The sequence below is a fragment of the Callithrix jacchus genome, chromosome 2 (assembly GCF_049354715.1).
Source record: "Callithrix jacchus isolate 240 chromosome 2, calJac240_pri, whole genome shotgun sequence".
NCBI classification, from domain to species: domain Eukaryota; kingdom Metazoa; phylum Chordata; class Mammalia; order Primates; family Cebidae; genus Callithrix; species Callithrix jacchus.
The window spans coordinates 62,291,264-62,312,448 of record NC_133503.1 but is presented as its reverse complement, the minus strand read 5'-3'; the positions used below and the strand labels follow the sequence as shown (position 1 = coordinate 62,312,448).

At 43.5% G+C, this 21,185-nt stretch overlaps 1 protein-coding gene and 1 long non-coding RNA gene across 4 annotated transcripts in view; one reads left to right on the top strand and one right to left on the bottom strand.

Moving 5' to 3' along the window:
* Nucleotides 1–21,185, bottom strand: part of DOCK2 (dedicator of cytokinesis 2) — a 464,897-nt gene that overhangs the window by 33,422 nt on the left and 410,290 nt on the right. For all 3 annotated transcript variants that reach the window (XM_035290348.3, XM_035290349.3, XM_035290350.3), the window contains exons 35-40: nt 14,842–14,998; nt 12,875–12,915; nt 8,010–8,100; nt 7,031–7,150; nt 3,263–3,352; nt 1,544–1,648 (exon numbers count right to left, since the gene is read on the bottom strand). In XM_035290348.3, coding sequence (XP_035146239.1) covers nt 1,544–1,648; nt 3,263–3,352; nt 7,031–7,150; nt 8,010–8,100; nt 12,875–12,915; nt 14,842–14,998 — 604 coding nt within the window. The remainder of the gene's footprint in view (nt 1–1,543; nt 1,649–3,262; nt 3,353–7,030; nt 7,151–8,009; nt 8,101–12,874; nt 12,916–14,841; nt 14,999–21,185) is intronic.
* Nucleotides 1–21,185, top strand: part of LOC144581335 (uncharacterized) — a 63,142-nt gene that overhangs the window by 20,171 nt on the left and 21,786 nt on the right. The gene's annotated exons all lie outside the window — the stretch shown is intronic.

Genomic DNA, 21,185 nt, shown 5'->3' with positions numbered 1-21,185 from the left:
GAATTGAACCACAGACTCACAGACTGAAGGAAGCCTACTGGTGACCAAATCCAATTTGCCACAAGATGGGTAAATAAGCCACTACAGCAGCAGTTCAGAAACTGTGCTCCAGGGATGCTTGGGGTTCCCAAAACCCTCTCAGGAACCACAAGATCACACTGTTTTCACAATAACATGAAAGCTGTTATTTATCCTTTTCATTCTCATTCTCCCATGAGTGTATGATGGAGCCTTCTGAGACTGCATGATGTGTGATCTCAACAGATTGCAGAAGCAGAAGTGAGAATCTGTATGTCTTAAGTCAGACATTAAAGAGATTTGCAGAAATATGAAGCAATTGCATGATTTTCACTGATTTTTTAAATTAGAAAATAAAGCTATTTTTCCTAAAATTGCAGTTTATGTTAACAAGCAATGGATTTATTATGGCTATTTTTATTTTTAAAATGTTATCTACTTTTTGAGACAGGGTCTCTCTTTGTCACCCAGGCTGGATGGTGTGCAATGGCCCAATCATGACTCACTGTAGCCTCAATCTCCTGGGTTCAAGTGATCCTCCTATCTCAGGCCCCCAAATAACTGGGATTACAGGTGTGCATTACCACACCCAGCTAATTTTTGTATTTTTTTTTTTTTTTTTTGTAGAGATAGGGCTTCACTATGTTACCCAGGCTTGTCTCAAACTCCTGAGCTCAAGTAATCTGCTCACCTCAGCCTCCCAAAATACTGGGATTACAGGCATCAGCCACTGTTATTCCTGGCTCTTTATTGTTATTTTCAAATAAATAAACACTTTAAAAAACATTTTCTTAGTTTTAATTTCTCACATGGTAGATGTAGATAGAGACTGTCTATATACACACCTGTTCTTTGGGGTCCTCATAATTTTTTTTTTGAGATGAGTCCTGCTTTGTCACCCTGGCTGGAGTGCAGTAGCACGATCTCAGCTCACTGCAACCTCTGCCTCCCGGGTTCAAGCAATTCCCCTGCCTCAGCCTCCTGAGAGCTGGAATTACAGCCATGTGCTACCACGCCCAGCTATTTTTCTATTTTTAATAAAGATGGGGTTTCACCATGTTGGTCAGGCTGGTCTCAAACTCCTGACCTCACGATCTGCCTGCCTCGGCCTCCCAAAGTGCTGGGATTACAGGCTTGAGCCACCATGCCCAGCCAGGGTCCTTAATAATTTTTAAGAGAGAAAGAGCATTCTGAAATCAAAAGGTCAGAGAACGACTGCTCTACAGAAACTCCTGGCAGCAAACCTCTTGCCAGAAAACATCTTCCAGCCTCTCTTTGAACAGCTCATTCCTGCGATGGGGAACTCACTACCTCATGAGACAGCTATAGTTGCTGTGTAGTTACAGAAACATAGTAGATGAGAAATGCTCGTGCTTATGTGTTAGGAATTGACTGGGGAGTCTCCTGGGGGTGGGGGCAGCACTCAAACAGAGAAGAGCACTACTCTGAGCACAAGCAAATCCTCAAAGCACAGAGGGATCACCCTGGGGCCCTCGCCTGTTGTCCATGTCATCCCCAAACTCACCCGCAGGAAGGAGGGGAATCCCTGGCCATAGTATCCAACAGCAAAGTAGTCTGGTTTGGGCCTGAGAATTTTCATGATGCTCTCATAGAATTTTGCCTGCTGGATCTAAAAGAAGAAAACAAGACTTGCTGCAATACGGATGTGCATCAAAGGCCCATTCAACTCAAAGAGGCCATAGTGAAGACATTATCATTATACCAGAACCAATAGCTGTGTGCACAGATTTGCATATCTGTGCTATGTCTATAATCACAGTAGTAATAGCTATATTTACAGTATACCAGGGACTGTGTTAATCACTCTACCTGCACTAGTGTGGTTACTGGAATCATCCTTGTAATAATCCCATGAGTATCTCCATTTTGCAGATAAAAAAATGGTATCTCCTAAAGCAGCCAGTAAGCGTGGAGCTGAACACAGTCAGCTGCATCCAGGGTTCCCATTGTTGCATCTCTGCTCCCACTTCCATGCACGCTTGGGCATGGATTTGTGAGGCTAAAGGAATAAATAAATGCCCCCAGATAGAAATGTTTTTCTGTGTATGTACACCTAAGACATCTCATCTATTCTAAGGGGTATATGTTTTTCATATTTTAACATCTCTGGAAATAGTCCGAATCTTACTTTACACTTAATGTCATCTTATAACTGCAGCTGGTCCTAAAGGAATCATGACATGGCACAATAAAAAGAATGGTACCTGTCATGATTGATTTGCATCTTCAATTTGATACAACCTGGAAGATGTATGTTGATCTAGACAAGTGCCTGTGTGATGTGGAGTCTCTGCAGGCATGTGTACATACATTAGTGTGTGCCTGAAAGTTTCCTGGGTGTGTGTGTGTGTGTGTGTTTGTGTGTGTGTGTGTGTGTTTCTGTCTGTCTGTCTTGGGCATAGGTGTTGGCAAACATGGGGGGGACAGATATCAGGTGTCACTTGGTGCAAGCACATGTGTGTGTATTTGTGTAATATCTTACAAACAGTGAAAACAGTTAACAGCTGAGTTGTTTGTAACAAGATCACCATACCTTCCCCCCAACAAAAGCTATAAATCTCTTAACATTCTGGCTCTGTAAGTCACTGGCCTGGCCTCTCTAAATGGGCTAAGAGGGGTCCCTAGGGTCCTGCTGCTCAGGCAGCCAGAAAATATGTGGGGAGTGTGGGCAGGAGGGAAGCAGCCAAAAAGTTCTGCATTTCCCTGCAGAGTCCAACTCCCCGCCAAACCTAGGCTTCTGCAGTATAGGCAGGATGGGCTGGGCTGGCTTCCCTCACTCTCCACACTTCCCCCACCAAATCCTGAGCATCGAGATGCTAATGGGAGTAGCCAGATGGGGAGCATTTTTATGTGATTTATCTGTTAATCAGAAAGCACAAATTTGTGTTTTTATTTAATTGGTTTAGTGATTTGTGGAACTTTTACTGCAAATGTAGCACAGCATTTATTGGGGCTACAGCAGCAGCGGCGGCAGTCGCAGCCTCATGCAGGTACTGAATGGTCCCTCCAAAAAGCTGTCCCCAAAGCATTTATCCAAAACATATCTCTTTGAGAATATTCCCAACATGAAGGGAGATGCTCAGTATAGTCTTGTTGAGGTCTACTTCCATTCATTTTCTATTTCCCTAATACTACCTGGCCCTCATCCCCCTCTCCCCAGGATCTGGAGTGAGCTGAGGCCCTGAGCCTCAGGCCATTCAGCCTTCCCCAGGAGATGCCTTACCAGGTTCTGGCTGAGTAGCTCATAGTCAAAGATCTCCATCTCGTATTGTTCTGCCAGCTCCTTGCACAGACTGATGGCCTCTTCCCACATCTACAGAAAGGTCAAAGGGACAAAGGTTAGGCGGCACCTCTGGGTTTGCAGAGCCTTTGCCAAGGAAGGGACCTAGGCTTAGCTGTGCTTCCTGGGACTGAGTAGAAATCTCCCTCTGACCAGGACCCATCCCCCATATAGAGGGAGGCCGGGGGGTTTCCCAGAGAGGACAACCTTCCTCTGGCCTCTCACCCGAGTTTCTTGATAAATGATTGAGTAGGCACACATGAGGCTAAACCCTTCATTTACATGCTCTCTGATTCTTTACAACCACTCTGAGAGGTAACGGACAGCATCTTCATTGTCCAGGTGAGAGACACAGGCTCAGAGAGGCTCAGCAGCCTACCCCAGGTCAGATGCCTCACTGAAAGCAGAATCAGGACACAAGCACCTTTGTGTGTCTCCAAGATCTTAATCTGCAGTCCCTGCCTCTCACATGTTCGTGTTTAATGAATGAAATCTTTGATTCCCTCAGCCTTCTCAGGGCAGTGTTGCCCCCTTTTCCAAGGAGAAATGGTTCACAGAGAAGTGAACAAGGCGGCCCAAGGTCAGAGTTTCTTGGGGCAAAGTTGGGGCCAGGCCCCAGTTCTGATATTCAGTCCTGGTATTCTTCCACTCTGCCAATCCCATCTCTTTTAAATGGGCTTATTTGATGTGTGGGAGTAAGGAGTCAGGTAGCATAGAGGTGGAAATGGGGTGGTGCTAGAATATTCAGAGAACAAGACTCTTTTTAATAGTAGGTCTTCTCTATCTTAAGAGAAAAGATTGTAAACAAGCTAACCCTAGATATAGCAGACACTTCTTCTCTGCTCTGTCTTAGACAACAGTCAATAGATCACCTCACTCTCTGAGACCAAAGGAGGTCAGGAACCTTTGCAGAGTCAGGGGGGATGCAGGGCAAACTGGAGGCTGGTAATATCAAGGGATACCCATTACATTTCACCTTCAGTTTAAAATGGAAAATGCACCTAAATGGAGATGCTGGGGGAGGTAGGAGGAGGAGAGAGGGGAGGTTGCCAAAATGCAGTGCGAGCTGTGTAGCAAAAGTGCTCTCTCTGCATCCAAGCATAAAAATAAATAAAACCAAGTGCCGAGTGGAGAAGCCATGGCTGTAAACCCACGGACAGCTTAGCAAGCAGTATAAAAATGCTTTATGTGCTAGGAGGAGGAACCAAGTGTACAGGCCAGGCTGGGGTTTTTTTCTTCATCCTGAACCAGAAGGTTGGGGTAATCCCCCTGGGCTGGGCCAGGGCACTGTTGGGCTCAAGTATAGGTCTTTGTCTACTTCTCACTGTAATATGAACAGGGAAAAGAAGTGCTTTCCCCATGAATTAAGAGATCACTAAGAGATCAGGGAAGAGGTGGGGCAAGAAGTCAGGTACCTGGGATTTCCTCCCAGTTCCGCCTGTGTGGCCACTGGGACCTCTGACAGTCACTGATTTCTCTAAGTCTTACACATTCATTATTAGGCACATGGTGGGTTCTGGGCATGGTGTGGTGTGCAGTAATGAAACAGATACAAAGATGGACAAGACACAGACTCTACTCTGATGGAACGTAAGTGGACAAAGCATATTTATCAACAGATCAAATTGTTTGGTTTTGAGGGATTTAGAGGAGTCCATCAGCTGATAGCAAGATAAACTTATGGGACAGAAAGCTAGCATGTGTGCCTGGAGCAATGAGTCTCCCTGAGGAGGTGTGGCAAAGGAAAGCTGAGGGTGTGCTGAGGAGTTTGGGCTTCCTTCTAGAAGCTTCCTTCGCAGTGGCTTTCAGGGTAAGCTGTATTCATCTGCTCCCTCCTCTCTGCTCCCAAAGTACTTTGGCACCACCCTATTCCCTTGCCTTTTTCCCTATTATTGCATAATGCCAAAGGTCAATGCAGAAATATTACTATTGGAACGTCTGTTTTGCCCACTAGACAATAGTTCTTGGAGGTTGGGGATCATGCCTTTTCCCTCTCTGCTTAGCACAGAGTGGGCTGAACTGCATATCATGCTGAGGACAAAGCTCAACATGTACTCTTGGGCTCTCACACTGCAACCTACCTAATCAGCTGATAACAAATAGTAAGCTCTGACTTGACACCCAGCAGGGCAGGACATTCAAGGGATGGCAGCATCTCTGCCCTCAAGAGGCTTATAATTGTAAATTATGAAAACAGTGCTCTCCAACTGCTTGAGCCTTGGGAATTTATAAGCCCTTCCACAGACATTATCTCATTTTATCTTTCCAGAGAAGGTGGAGGGATCTGATTAAGACAGATGCAATAAACTGTAGTGACAGGACAGACCCAAATTAAGTGCTAAATTGTGTCCTGATGAACTGTAAGAGGTCTTGCGATGAAGAGGAGAGAGAGGGCTGCAGGTAAGCCAGAGGACTCAAGAAAGGCTTTAGAGAGGAAGTGGGGAAATAGGGTAACGGTGGTGATTACTAGCATTTCACCAGCTATTACTAGGCACTAGGTCCTATGCCCGGTGCTCTACATGCATTTTCTCACTCAATTTTCATAGTATACTAGAAAGAAGATACTATTAGTATCTCACTGTTATGGATGGGGAATTGGAGTCTCTTAGGTCAAGGGAAGGGTAGGTGGTAGAGGAGCAAGTTTTGCAGCTGGGCCATCTGGCCCCAGAGCTTGTGCATGTGACCACTGAGCAATGTTTTCTACAGGGTACATGGCAGTTTGGGGGCTGGTACTTCCTGAAGGTCCACTAGAAGCTGGAGCTGGGCAGCAGCTGGTCTGGCCAATCTCCTGACCAAACCCAACCAAGCATCCTTGCTGTTTAAAGATCAAGGATGACACTGCATGTCATTCATCTATTCAGTTTATTTATGTGTGCCCAGTGACTGGAACAGAGCTTAGGACACAGGTCTACATATTCATTGGGGACTATGTCCTGTGTTCTGTGTTCTATCCTAGTCACTGGGCATTTAGCAGTGAACAAGACAAGTGTCTGCTCTCATGGCATTTTAAATTAGGGAGCCAGAGAATAAACAAGTAAAAAGAAAATGAACAAGATGATGTCTCATGGGAACAAGTGCTCTGAAGAAGCCATAAGGCTAACTTGGGGCAGGGGTGTTGCTCGTTTGTCTAGTGGTGGTCAGGGAAGGCTTCCTTAGCATGTGACATCCGAATGAAGCCCAGCCTTCCAGTGAGCAGCTATGATGGAGGAATGCTTCCAGCTGGGAAAAGCAAGCACAAAGCCCCTGAGTTTCAAAAGAGCTTGGCATAGAGCATGTGAACAAGAGAGACCCCAGCAGGCATGGAATGATAAGAGGGCACAGCTCACGTGGAGTCTTGTGGGCCATGGAAAAGATTGTGTAATTTGTTTTAAGTAGATTGGGGGAGCAGTTGAGAAATCACAAGCAGAGGAATGGCATAATCCAACCTATGTTTTATAATCATCCTATTTGCTATATGGAGGATGATCTGTTGGGGGTAGTGGAGGAAGCAGAAAAATTATTTAGGATCTATAACAGTGCCCAGGTGAGTGATGTCAGTGCCTTACTTGGAGGTGGAAGGAATGAAGATGGAGAGGAGATGGAGAGAAGTGATCGGACTTAGGATTTGGAGGGATACCTGACAGAGCTGTAGACTGGATGTAGGGTACAGGAGAGAACCATCCTTCCAGTAGCCAGGGTCCCCACAGAGAGAAGGGGGCAGGGACAGGTTACCTTTCCTTTGTCAAAGTAGCCTATGATGGTCTCATAGAGTGTCTCCTTGAGCTGCCGGTGTGTCTGGGGATGCTGCTGGCCTGTCTGCATGACCTGTGATGCACACTGTTCATCTGACCACTGTGAAGAGAAGACATGGGAAGTCACACAGGGCTGAGAGACTGACGAGAGCAGGTGTCTTCCCAGGGTTAAAGGCAGGAACCACCCTCCCCACACCCTGTCTTTTCCATCTCTCCTTCTGACTCAAACTCAGCTAATTTCTGGAAGCTTGGGGTACCACTGGGGAGGCTGCTCTTTTGAGGCAGGAATAGGACATTTGGAGGTTGCCTTCCAGGCAGCACCAATGTCCCAAGTCCCCAAGCAGTCAAATGAGGGAATATGAAATATTAAAACCACAGTGATTAGGAGTGAGATGAAGCCCTGCAAACACCCTCCTCCCTGCTAGCTCCCCCCTGTCCTGGGTGCCAGTGGTCAGTCAGAGAGATGCTGGGCTGCAATCTCCACTTGTGAAGTCTCCTGATTTTTGTTGATTTGCACTTATCTTACTCTTTATTGGCTCTGTGCCTGTCGTTTGTAGGGATTTACTCCAAATCTCTAAGAGACATGCTCCCAGCTCTCCCAAAGCCAAGGGAAAGCATTCTGATTTTTTTTCCCAGCTACAGCTAAGTTCTCAAAAGAAGGAATGCAGCTCAGTGGACATGCCAATGATTTACTGTTAATAGCAGTTTAGATATTATATAAAACTGCAAAACATATCTTGGAGGGGGTGTTGTTGTTGCTAAATGTAAAGATCACTCAAAACCACATGTGACTGGGGAAGCAGTACAAAAAGTATCCTGCTAGCTCAAGGGTTTGGAGACACAGGGTAAAACAAAATTTATTTGGATTATTATTCTTTTTTTCTTTTTTCACTCTTTGACTTGCTGTGAGGACCTGCTAGGGTCCCAGCATAAATACCCTTCACCCAAAGTGACAGTACCTTGAGAAGCCAGGTGTGGAGAAGGAGTGTGTAGGCAGCCTCTGTGTAATTGTCACAGTCTAGGTGAAGATCGCGGAGTTTGTACAGGTACCTGTTTGAGGGAAAATATGCTGAACTACCAGGTGCAGTGACAAGGAGACACCTGGCAGGGACAAGCAGGAGCCCAGAGAACACCATTATCACCCTTTGTGAAGGTGATAATGACAGAACCTAGTGTGTGTTGGGTACTTAGTACATGCCAGGTACTATGCTAAGTATTTTAAATTTCTTAGATTACTTAATCTTCATGGTAGCCCTGTGAGATGAGTCTCAGGAATTACTATTTTCAGACGAGAGAATGATGGCCTGGAAAAGTTAGGTGCCATCCCAGCTAACATGCAACTTGATAAATAATGGTCTAGCCAATGCAATATGACAAACAAGAGAAATAAAGGAAGGAGAGAGAGACAATTTATCAAGATTTCTGTGCTAATAAACATAAGCATCAGGGCATGATTCCTACCCTTAATCACTGTGTCATTGCAAGAGTATGAACAAGCCATAGCAGCTGTAAGGGGCAGTTCCTACCCCTCTCTGCAGAGTCTCTGGGTGTAAGTAAGTGCATTTTTTAGTAGTAAAAGGAAGTAGAGGCTGGAGAATAGATATTCATATAGAGACATTGAGCTGTCAGTAGGAGGAGTTAGGTATTTGACTGTAGTCACATTTTAACTTCCTGTTTCTTTGAAAAGTGAGATCCCAGTTATGAACCATGAGATGGCAATATAACTGAGGGGTACTGAGGATGGGAACAAGGAGAAAGAAAGGATGCTTTGGAAAATTCTTGATAACTGATCCATAATAGGTATTAAGGGCAGTGAATTAACTTCTCTATACCTTATTTGCTCATCTGTAAAATGGCAACACTCACAGAACCTATCTATAAAGTTACTGGGCATATAAAGGGCCAAGGAGACCATGTGTGTCTTACAAAAGGCTCAATACGTGACAGCACACATTACTGCTACGAAACACAAGTATGCACTGAAAGCGATTAGCCTGTCGCCAGCACTGAGCAGCAACAGCTGTTATCTATTATCACTGTGAACTAGATTTCTCTATAAAACATTCTCTCCTGCCACTGTTGGAAACAGAATCCAGAGACAATGAACCACGGCTTTGGTGACCTGCATATCATTAGGATGATTTATTTAAACCCAAATCAAGGTAATGTGGTGAGGGGATATGCTGATTTCTCCCTGTGAGAGGAAAGGCAGGGAATGCCTGCCGTGGTGCCAACATTCCACCCTGACCCATTGTCTCACACCAGGGAACACAGGGTTTCTCGGGCATCTGCACTCAATGAGCGTCTCAGTGCTCAGGTTTACATTCCTGTTGGGAAAAAGGTTTATTGCACGAAGCTCACCAAAGGAGAAGCTAATGTTCAGTGTTCCTGGCCACATAAAACGGGCCAGTGGGTCAAATGTAGGCTTTCTGAAATCAGGGTAGAAAACTAAGATTTTTTAACCTAGATCTTAGTTTTCTTGTCTTAATAGTGTTGTTGGAAAGACGAATTGATAAAAATACATGATTATAAAACACCCATTTGTTGAATGAATGAACAAATGTTTCTGCCTGGGAAGCTCTCCCAACTCATCCCCTTCCGGTTCAGATCAACTGTTACGCCACAGGAACATTTTTAGAAGCCCCTTTTCTCCCCACCTGGATAAAGCCTGCTCTCTTAGTACTGTAGTCCACTCCTTCACAACACACATCATCACTGTGTTCTTGTGGTTATGTATCTGATGATTTGATTAGGGTAGGGACTGCCCAAGATTTTGAGGCAAGGAAAGGTCACCTAGTGGTGATTTGACAGCTGGTGTGCCAGGACGCCCTGGCAATATTTTGTACATTCACTTATTCATTCAGCAAAGCTGTACTGGGCATCCAGGCTGTACCAGGCCTTAGAGATAAACAGTGACAAAAGCAGGCATTATTTCATGGTTTGGGATTTAGAGTCTAGGAGAAGAGACAGATGTGAATCAAATCATCAGATACATAACCACAAGAATACAGTGATGATGTGTGTTGTGAAGGAGTGGACTACGGTACTAAGAGAGCAGGCTTTATCCAGGTGGGGAGAAAAGGGGCTTCTAAAAATGTTCCTGTGGCGTAACAGTTGATCTGAACCGGAAGGGGATGAGTTGGGAGAGCTTCCCAGGCAGAAACATTTGTTCATTCATTCAACAAATGGGTGTTTTATAATCATGTATTTTTATCAATTCGTCTTTCCAACAACACTATTAAGACAAGAAAATTAAGATCTAGGTTAAAAGAGCCAGAGCCAGAAATAAGTAAAAGCAGATTTCAAGCTCAGTGATTTCTGCTTTCACAGACATAGCTTTTCCACTCTCCTCCTGCCTAATGTTCTGCTAATCAGAGTTAACCATGAAATTGCACATGGACTCCATGTAGAGAGTTTGGAATTTAGATACACCTCTGTGTGCATACATGGCTTTATTCTGCCTTATCTCCTCCTGCCCATCCTTTATGCCTCGGACCCCTAGATGGCTGAGTCCGAAAAATTTGGGGAGAGCAGCCCAGGGAGAGCTTCCCTGCCATTTTCGACTCCTCCTTTGGCACTCTCTCCTCTTCTTTATCAACTCAAGGGTCTGATGATCTGCCACAGAACCCAGAAGAAGAGACCCTAATAAAAAAGAAGACATGCCTCAACCAAGGATACCAAACTCAAACACCTCCAGATGCCAGGTGCTTGAGCGAGGTGGACGGGGAGAAATAGAATAGGGAATAGAGATGGTGCCATGACTACAGTGCTCCAGCCCTGTCTAGGATGGCCGCCACCACCCAGTTCAGCTAGCAATTGTCAGAATAGGATGAGGGCCCAGTGTTGTCACACATTCTGAGTTTTCCCAGGAGAAAAAGGAAATTTTGATTTTTATGTAAAATAACTAAATTTTTAAATTTTGGCAGCCAATTAAAAATGTTTTTAAATATTCTGCCTGCCAAACAGAACAGATTTTCAGACTATACCCTGTTTGCAATCTGGTTTAGACAAATATGGTTTTCCTGGATTACTGCGGGCCTCAAATCTCCAAAGCTTGTGGAGGTCTGGGATTTGCCATCTGTGTTTCTAAGCTGAGAAGGAGAGAAACAAGGTTGGAGGAAGGAAACAATGTGGCGGGCATACCACCTATAGTACTTCATTTAATCCTCAAATCAGAAGGTAGGGAAGAAACATTCTACAGGTAGGGAACCCTCGACTCAGAAAGACTGAGTTATTTAAGTAATTTACCCAGGATCACAGTAAAAACGAGGCAAGGACCTAGGTCCTTTACACCCTAAAGCTTTGCGCTGCTACATTAACATATGACTAACAATGTTACAAATATCCCAAACTCAGGACAACCTATAAAATTAGTTTTTCTCCAAATGATAGCTCCTATTTCTGGAGTAATGCTAAACTAGGTAACTAAATGTGTCTGCAGTAATAGCAGAGTGAGTGTAGACTTGAAATCTCTGCCCTTTGACAGAATGTGACAAAAGCTCCATAAATACCTTGCACCTCAATCTTCTGGTTGACTCTGCCTCAAAGGTTCCAGCCTCATAAGGATGTACATAAAGGTATATGTCTAAGAACTTGGTGGTTGTGCTCTTTATTGTAGAAAAAATTTGGAAACAACCTAAATGTTCAATAGTCTAGAATTGGCTATATAAATGATGGTATATTCTGGAAAAAATTGTTATAATTTCATTAAAAATGATGTTGATATACATCTGTTGGAATGAAATTCTTGTCGAGTTAGAAAAGCCAAAGAATAGGGCCGGGCGCGGTGGCTCAAGCCTGTAATCTCAGCACTTTGGGAGGTTGAGGCGGGTGGATCACGAGGTCAAGAGATCAAGACCATCCTGGTCAACAAGGTGAAACCCCGTCTCTACTAAAAAAATCAGCTGGTCATGGTGGCGCATGCCTGTAATCCCAGCTACTCGGGAGGCTGAGGCAGGAGAATTGCCTGAACCCAGGAGGTGGAGGTTGCAGTGAGCCGAGATCGTGCCATTGCACTCCAGCCTGGGTAACGAGCGAAACTCTGTCTCAAAAAAAAAAAAAAAAAGAAAAGCCAAAGAATAAATTATGGGTAACATAAAACCATTTTTGCAAAAAATATGCATGCATAGAAGTCAATGTATATATAAATATAAAAAGGTCTGGAAATATAGATGATTATGGGAATTTATTTTATTTTTTTGTGTTGCTTGTCTGTAATTTATGAGTTTATTTTTGTTTTGTAATAAGTAATATTTTTATTATAAATAAAAGTAACAATCATAAAAAATTGCAGGAAAAAATATGAGATTCTGAGAAAAATTGCCAAAGGAGTTCTTTGCTCCAGACGAATGTCTCCCCCAAAAAAACCCTTCATGATATATTCAAATAATATTGTTTAAATGCCTACAAAGATGCAGACATCATGCATCTTAATATTTTTTCCCCTTCAAAACTGGGCTAGCCAATGGTCTTACTACATGCCTGGACCAGGGTTTCACAGCATTTATCCAAGGTCAACCCTGCAACAATGCAAATGCAGCATAACAGCTCAAACCACAAAGTATTTACTCTTAAGGAAAATATGATCTGTGGGATCAATAGGACAGCGCGGATGGCCAAAAAATTTCATGTGGTTTTATGGGGCTGACTGTAGGAGAATGAAAGCAGTTGAATCTGGGGAAATTGACAGGAATTAGAACACAGAGGGCCTGAATGTCAAGAAGAGAACTTTAAATTTTATCCTGAAGGCAGCAGGGAGCTGTCGATGGATACTGAGCAGGAAAGTGACACAGCAGGTCTGGATTTTAGTAAATATAAATCTTACCTTATGTACATCTCCTCCCTGTTGTTATCTTTGTAGAAATTCTAGGTAGAGGAGGAAAAACAATGATGAGCATAGTTCTTTGCAATGTCACAGATGTCAAGGGTGTAGTGATGAAGATGACAGAAAGATATTGCTTACTATCTCTGTACCGTGAGATAGAAACAGGAAATTTATTTTCCTAGATGCACCAAAAATGCATCAAACAGCCTAATAGGACGATTCTGCTTTGAAAGTCACTTTTCTGACCCTTAGACTACAAAGACACAGAGGACTTGATGTGCCTCAGCCATTGCATATCAGGAGGTGCAGTTCAGTTTTTTGCTGCATTGAGATGTGGGCTGCCAAGACTACGGTAGTCTACTTCAACCAAGCCTACTTTAAAAGACAGCCCAGCTTGATGTTTCAACACTCGGGTCTTGTGCTGGAAAGAACATGAGTTGGAAAGTAATAAGTGATAGCACCTCAGTAATAGTAAGAGATCAGAGTTCCCGAAAGTGCAGAACTCTCAGAAGTTATGATGGGATTCTGCAGCCAACACATTTAAACTTGTCAATACACAGGAATCTGGGTCCCAATTCCAGCTCAGGTGCCATTTAGACTAGTAGTTGCCCTGGACTTCACCACCAGAGATCCTAATCCTGTGGCATTTTTCAAACAAGTCCTTACAGATTCTGAGCCAGGTGGTCCTGGTCCAGTCCATGAGCCATACCAGATGCATATCCTAGTTTAATCCACCATACCCATGTGCACCTGAGTCTCAGAAAGACATATGCCAGAGCACACAGCCAATGAGTAGCAAATCATACTGGGTATCATCTGTCCTGATGCCACCTCCCTCCCCACCCTCCTCCTTGACACACATATTTAAGTAACACACCAACAACTAGTGGTGCCTACTGCTTGGAGAACTCTCTGTCTCAAGCATTCTCCCTGGTCATAGCTGGCTGTTAAAGGTCATTTTCCTCAATCAACTCTGTCTCTCCTTAGAGAGAGGCTGCTCAGCTCCTGGAAAGCCCCTCTCCATTATCTTTATGTAAATTGGGCCTGGTGGAGTTATTAGCAATGGATTCCTTTCTGCTGTCATTAGGATTTTCAAACTCTCCTTGGCATTCTGGAAAATCAATGGCAATATCCAGGCTTTAAAATTAAGTCCACTTAGGGTAAAGGAAGCCACATAACAGAGCTATGGGGACAGGGTTTGTATTCTAGGAGGTTGATATGACAGATGCTGCATGGCCTTTTAGTCAACTTCATTCTTTTAAACCATTTTCAGGTGGGATGACATGGTAAGCATGACGTATTATGGCTGCTTCCCTACCTGTCTCCTGATCGAATCGCAGAGCATGTGAGAGAGGCTGTTTGGCAGCCAGCCCATGGGAGCTCATGAAATGTAGGGTTAAGAGGTTGGGTCTAGGATTAGCTTCTCTGGTTAAGCAGGTTCATAGTGACAGCAATTCTATTTATTAGTGTGACTCCATTCTATAAGAAGGAAACTAACACATATTGAGCATTTAACCATGGGCCAGGACAACACAACCTAATGAAACAGGAACGATTATTTTCTCCATGTAATAGATAAACTAACTAAGACTTCAGAGCATTTCCTTAGCTTGTCCATCATTTTAATTATCAGACACAGGAAAGAAACCTAGAGGCTGTGTGACTCCAAAGCTCACATTCTCAGCCAGTCTATACTGCCATCTTCTTTCCATGTGATGTGTTGAACGCTAAAGGGAATATGCCTTAATCCCATGTTATAAATAAGAAAACTGAGGCATAGAAAGGTGAAGTGATGGCCTCAAGACACAGAGCTGGCAGATAGCACAGCAGATGTTCCATTCCACATCTGTCTGCTTTCCAAAGCTCTTAAGTACTGCTTCCCTATGAAGAACAATCGTAAGACCCAAAGCCAAGCCCACCCCCATCACCGGGTTCTGGTCTGACTTGGACCTGCCAGCCCCACGCACCAGCAGGTTCACAGTGCAGCTCATGCGGTTGTCTTTGCTCTCATCCGTCATCACACCCCGGTAATCCAGCAGCTTCTCCAGGAGGCCTTTGACCAGGTTCACGAAGTTCTCCACTGACTTGGCAATGGTCGGGTGCTCTGCTGCACACTCCATCAGGCTGTGGCAGAGACCAGAGGGCAGTGAGCTCATGGCTGGGGAGAAAGACCATGCTGGGGCCAGTGGGTGGTGGGATGGAGCACATGAAAAATCAGTCACTCATCCCAAGTTCCCCTGACTGCTCCTTTTGTTCATTTATTCATGGATGTAGGTATAGAGTGTAGCAAGTGTTTTTTTTTTCTAACATCAGAATGGAAAAAAATAAAAATAAAATAGTTTCCAATATGGGTAATGATGGTGAGGGAGATGGTCACTTTCACCTACCCCCACTGAGAATAAATCAACAAACTTTTTGGGAAGCAATTTTCATAGTATCTGTCAAAATTTTAAATGCACATATCCTCTGTCCCCACAACTCTACTTTAGGGAATCTGTTCTACAGAAATATTCCCAGAAGTATGCAAAGATATATTTATAATACTCACAAATTACATCTAATAGTGAAATAGATGAAACTATCTTAAATGTTCAATTGGGAAATGCCTAAGTAAATTACAGTATATTCACCAAATGAAATTCTACGAAGACATTAAAAATATTAGAGAGTTTAAATATGTTTTGGCATGAAAAGCTCTATAAGATATAGAGCTAGGTGAGAAAAGTAAGTCTCAGAACAATATTTGTTTTTCATTTAACCAACTGACATAGAGCTTAGCATGGCCCAGGTGTTCTTCTAAACCACATGCAAATGGTAACTCATTTAACCTCCTGTCACAGTTTTATGAGATGGGACTTTTGTACATAGGGAAACTAAGGCATGGAGAGGTCCACTAACTTGTCCAAGGTCACATGGTTGGGAATATCAAACAGTCTGCCTGCAGCATCCATGTCTCTACCACCAAACACTGCATGTGTGCGCAAGTACACATGGGAATCATGTGTCTCTGCATGCTTATAAAGTTCCATGTATAGTCAGCAAGGACAGACACCAAACTCATAGTGATGGTTGTTTCCAACAAGGCTTCAGGTGGAAAAATAGGGGGAAAAAGCCTCAATTTTTCTATTTAAGTATGTGTAAATTATTTTTTAAAATTATAAAATTTATTGCATTAGTATTCTAAATTTTAAAAACAAAAATAAAAACGTAACATCATTAAGCATCTGTTAGTTGCTAGGCATTGTGTGGTGGGGACAAAGATATCAATATAAAAAAAACCACACCTGCTGTCTGTCTGACAGCCCACAGGCTAGGTGGGGAGAAACAGATGGGTTAAAATTTTGTTTGATGACTGTTTCTTCTTAATTACTTATTCTGTGCCAGACACTGTACTAATCACTTTTCTTAGGAAATCCTCACAGTAATTCTGAAAAGTGAGAATTACTCCCCCCATTTTCATAGTATCTGTCAAAATTTTAAGAATTTGAAGAAATGAAGGCTGAGAAAGATTAAAGGACCTTCCCAATATCACTCTGATAGTAAGTTTCAGTGGTGACATTAAGAATCAAGCCAATCATTGTTAAATTTACGGGAGATATTCTTCCCATAGAGAAACCCCACAGGGAATGACTTCAGAGGGTCATTTCCTCCAAGAAGATGTTCTGAGGCATCTCAAGTAGGCAAGCATTATGCAGGCCACAGGATTTGTATCTGTCTCCTCTCCCCATGGTCTTGTAACTCCCCAGGAGCCCTTAGGAGGATAAAGGTAAGAAAAGCAAGGACTTCAGAGGGTCATTTCCTCCAAGAAGCCAAGGTAAGCTGCAAGAAGGTGACGTCTCAAACTGTGGTTGTGATAAGACAAATCCATCTTCACTCTGGGAGAAGCACTGTTCCCTGGCTCGCAACGGTAGATGCATATGGCCCTGTGATTTAGACCTGTCTGGCTCAACCACAGCTGTGCATGCCTCCTTCTGGGGCAGTCACTTCTAGCCCTGTGTGCCACCCTAATGACAATGCAACAAAGCTTCTTCCCAGTGTTTGGCGTGTGATTTTTTTCAAAGCCTTCCTGGGCAGGAGACATCTCAGGGTCTGAGCTTGGCCAGATCTGAAGTTCTCAGCCCTGGTCACATGATAGAATCACCAGGGGAGCTTTCACAAAGCCCAATGCGCAACCTAGGTCAATAACTTTGGAATCTTTGTGGGTGAGCCCCAGGCAGCAGTACTCTATTTTTTACATTCTCCAGGAGATGCCAACATGCAACTAACATTAAGAACAACTGGTTTTGTCCAGGGGTTTGCAAGCTTCCATGTGCATGGGAATCACTGAGGCATTGTGTTAATAGATTCTGATTCATCACATCTGGGCTGGTTCCTGAGCAGCTGCCTTACTAACAAGCTCCCAGGTGATACCAGTGCTACTGGTCCATGGACCACACTTTGAGAAACCAGGGTTTTGAAGAAAAAGGTCTTGGCTTTCTTTCTTTCTCTATTTTTTATGCATGAAGCAAGAAAGGTGCTCCTAGCATCTAGGATTGATGACATGGATGGGAAAATTGGCTAGAAAGGACCCATTTATCCACTATCCAACCTTTCACTCAACATGCAGCATACCAGAAACTAGGGATTCAGAGTTCCAGGAGATCACAGTCCAGCAAGTAAAACACAGATAAAAATTAACCGTAATATATAATGATATTACCACTTATTGAGTACTTCCTGTGTTCCAGACTGCATGCTAAGCCTGTTTGTTTACCTTGTAATCCCACAACAGAGTATAAGTGACAATAAAAAAGCTTTGGGGATTATGAGAAGATGTAGCTAATTCCTCACGCAATGGAATGAGCGGTGGTGGACACTTGCCACACTGCTTCTGCTCCTGTCGTGGGATGACTAGAGGGAGCTCACTCCTCCCTGCAACTGATTTGCACTTACATTGGAGGCTTTTAGAGGGAGGAGCGGAGACTCCCACTCTCTGTCAGTGCTGATGAAACTGGACTTTCTTTCATTCCTTGAAATGAAATGAAATGAAATGACCTGGGACAGGTCCTCTTCCAGGTATGGAAAGGATTTGGGTAGGTTAAAGGCCCAAGAACATACATCTGTCTCCTTCAGCCTTCCGGTTCCCTCACCACTTGTAGCACTATTCCAAGGAATAAAATACAGAAAGGCAGGGATGTGTCTTAGGACTCCATTCAAGGTGAGACTCATACTTTTCCAAGGAAAGCACTGAGGGTAGGGAGAACCGGAGTGCCGTGTAAGCTTATACAGCTTGTACGCTGCACAGAGCACATGAGGACTGAAATTCAGCCCCACTCCATGCCCTAAGCCTTGTGTTCTTATTCAAGGCTGCAGTTGCCACAGGGTGAGTAGCTCTGTTCTATTCACCAAGGCACCATCCAGCTACCAAGCCATGTGCCCAAAGGACTGTATCTGCCCAGTGGGGGCCCTGTGTATCAGTAGAGGCCCTGAATGAGGGGCTGGGAGGAAAGGCTGGAGGAACTGAGATTACTAGCCTGGGAGAGAAAAGATGGGTAGGCTCAGGGCTTCGAATAATTACCCTGCTAACCACCTGTAAGTAATACAAGTTGACTGTCCCTTATTTAAAAATGTGAAATCCAAATCTTCTGAGCACTAACATGACACTCAGAAGAAATGCTCACTGGAGCATTATGGATTTTGGGTTTTCAGATTAGGAACACTTTAGTCTTAAGTATAACTATTTCAAAATTTGGGGAAAAAAATTCAAATCCAAAACATTTCTGGTCCCAAGCATTTTAGATAAGGGATAATCAATCTGTACTACTAATAATTAATATTGCTAGACTACCTACTCAGTATCAGAAACTGTGCTAAGCACTTAACATGATTTTTCTTATTTAATCCCAAAGAAAACTCTAAGGGCTGTATAACATTTTTATCCCCCATTTTCAGATAAGAAAACTGAGGCTCAGAGAGGTGAAAGGAAGGAGCAGGCACAGGGGCCCCATGGATGTTCTGATGGGGTCCTGGCTCCCTGTGTCAGGCTTGGTTCATTTTGTGTAAAAATCATTCACACCTCTACCTCAGGAGAAAAATAATGAGCTATCTTTAATTTCTGTGACCTCTAAGGACTTCGTTTATAAATCATCACGCAAGAAGGATTTGAAAACCCTGCTGATCATCTAAAGACTGCCGCCGAGCCCCATCCACTTATAAAAATGGAAATTGCCAGCACCGTACATGGTTTCACTTCTGGTCAATATTTAGATTTTCTTGTTTAGAACTTTAAGATAAACACTGACTCAGCCAGAACACTGTTTATTCCCCCTGATACATCAGTCTCCAGATCCACCTGAGGGGCAGACGGTGGGTTTCTCCTTCCGGCAAAATGGCATTTACATTCTAGGTGTTTAGTGAGGGCCATCCATGGTGACAGGAAGGGGACGGGGCACTGCCTGGGGCACCATCCTGTCCTCTGGGCTCTGCCTGGTTGGGCAGGGTCAGGAGGCTCATTGTGGGGGTCAGAGCAAGGCCTTCAGTTTGCTTTTGTTTTGAAATTAAAATATTCAAAAAGGATTGGAGAAAGACTCCAAACCAGAGTGATCTCAGAGAATCCTACAAATCAGAGAATATACAGTTAGCGAGAATTGGGGATGTCTGGGCCACGTTCCTAAGCCTTAGGAGAAGGCCTCGCAGAAGAAGGGGGCAATTACCAAGCTGTCAAAGATAGAAACTGGGAACAAGGCCTGGAGATGGAAGCATATTTATAAAGCATTTACCTGCTGTGTGCCAGATGCTTTATAATTATTCAGTTCTCAGGAAAACCACAGGAGCTTATTGTTCCTATTTCAGATATGGGGATACTGAGGCCAGACATGTGTGATTCATGTGAAGTCTTGCAGCTGCTAAATGATAAAGCCAGGACCAAAGCCCAATGTCTTTCTTCAAAGATATACAAGCAGCTGATAAGCACATGGAAAGATGCACACCCCTGTGAGTGTACTGAAAGTCAGTGAAGTCTACACATCATGGAAATGCAATTCGAAACCACAATGAGATATCATTTCACACCTGGTGGGGTGGCTGTAATCAATAAGACAGATATTAACAAGTGTTAACAAGAATGTAGAGAAATTGGAACCCTTATGCATTGCTGATAGAGATATACATGGAGCTGTCAGTTTGGAAAATAGTCTGGTTGCTCCTCAAAAGGTCAAATATAGGTACCATATGATGCAGCAATTCCATTGCTAGGTATATACTCAAGAGAAGTGTAAATGTATGTCCACACAAAAACTTGAACATGTATGCTCACAGCAGAATCAATACTAATAGTCAAAAAGTGGAAACAGCCTAAATATACATCAACTGAGAGACGAATAAACAAAATGGGGTATATCCATATGATGGAGTATTTGGCAATTAAGAGATATCAAATATTGAAACATGCTACAATATGGATGAACCTTGAAAATATTATAGGCAAGACAGAATGAAGAGTAATGGTGGCCTAGGGCTAGGGGAGATGAGGGAGTGTTTGCGTTTCTGTGTGTGTGTGTGTGTGTGTGTGTGTGTGTGTGTGTGCACGCACGCGTGTTGGCAGAGCAGTGGCTAAGGGGTGTACAGTTTCCTTTTAGGAGTAATGAAAATGTTGTAAAATTGATTGTGGTGATGGTTAGTTACAGAGCTCTGTGAATATACTCAGAGATAATGAATTGTACCCTTTGGGTAAATTGTATGGCATGTGAATTACATCTCGAGAAAGCTGTTAAAACAATGTCCTGACTCCAAGTCTGTGGTCCTGGGCATTGTACTCTGTCCACTGTCTACTGCCTGCCCTGGCCTGGGAGCCGGAGTCTAGCACAGCCAGGTTCAGGATGCGGCTTGTCCACTCCACTATCTTGTTCTAGTTTTCTTGAACAATGTGCTTACTTCCTTCAGCCTCAGGGCCCACTTCTGTGAAATGGGCATCAAAGGGAGTAAGTGTGATTAAAGGAGGTATTACACAGCCCATTGTACAATAGCATGCTAAGTTATTATGTGCATTTAATAAACATAGTTCATGACCAACATCTGTCACAAATTTAAGAAAAGAAGGGAAAAATAGCAACCATTATTCCACAGTTAAGATGTAACAAAAGTAGACATTTTGGTGGATTATGTCCCTCTTCCCAATCCAGCAAAGATTCTTTTCATCTGGCCCATTCTATCAGTTCCAATAAAATGGACATTGCAGAAAGAAATGTGAGGTTTCTTCCAAAAATTGACTTTTACCCATACCCATGAGCCTCTAGATCGATCTCCAGGAGAGGACAGAGACACTCAGAGCCCC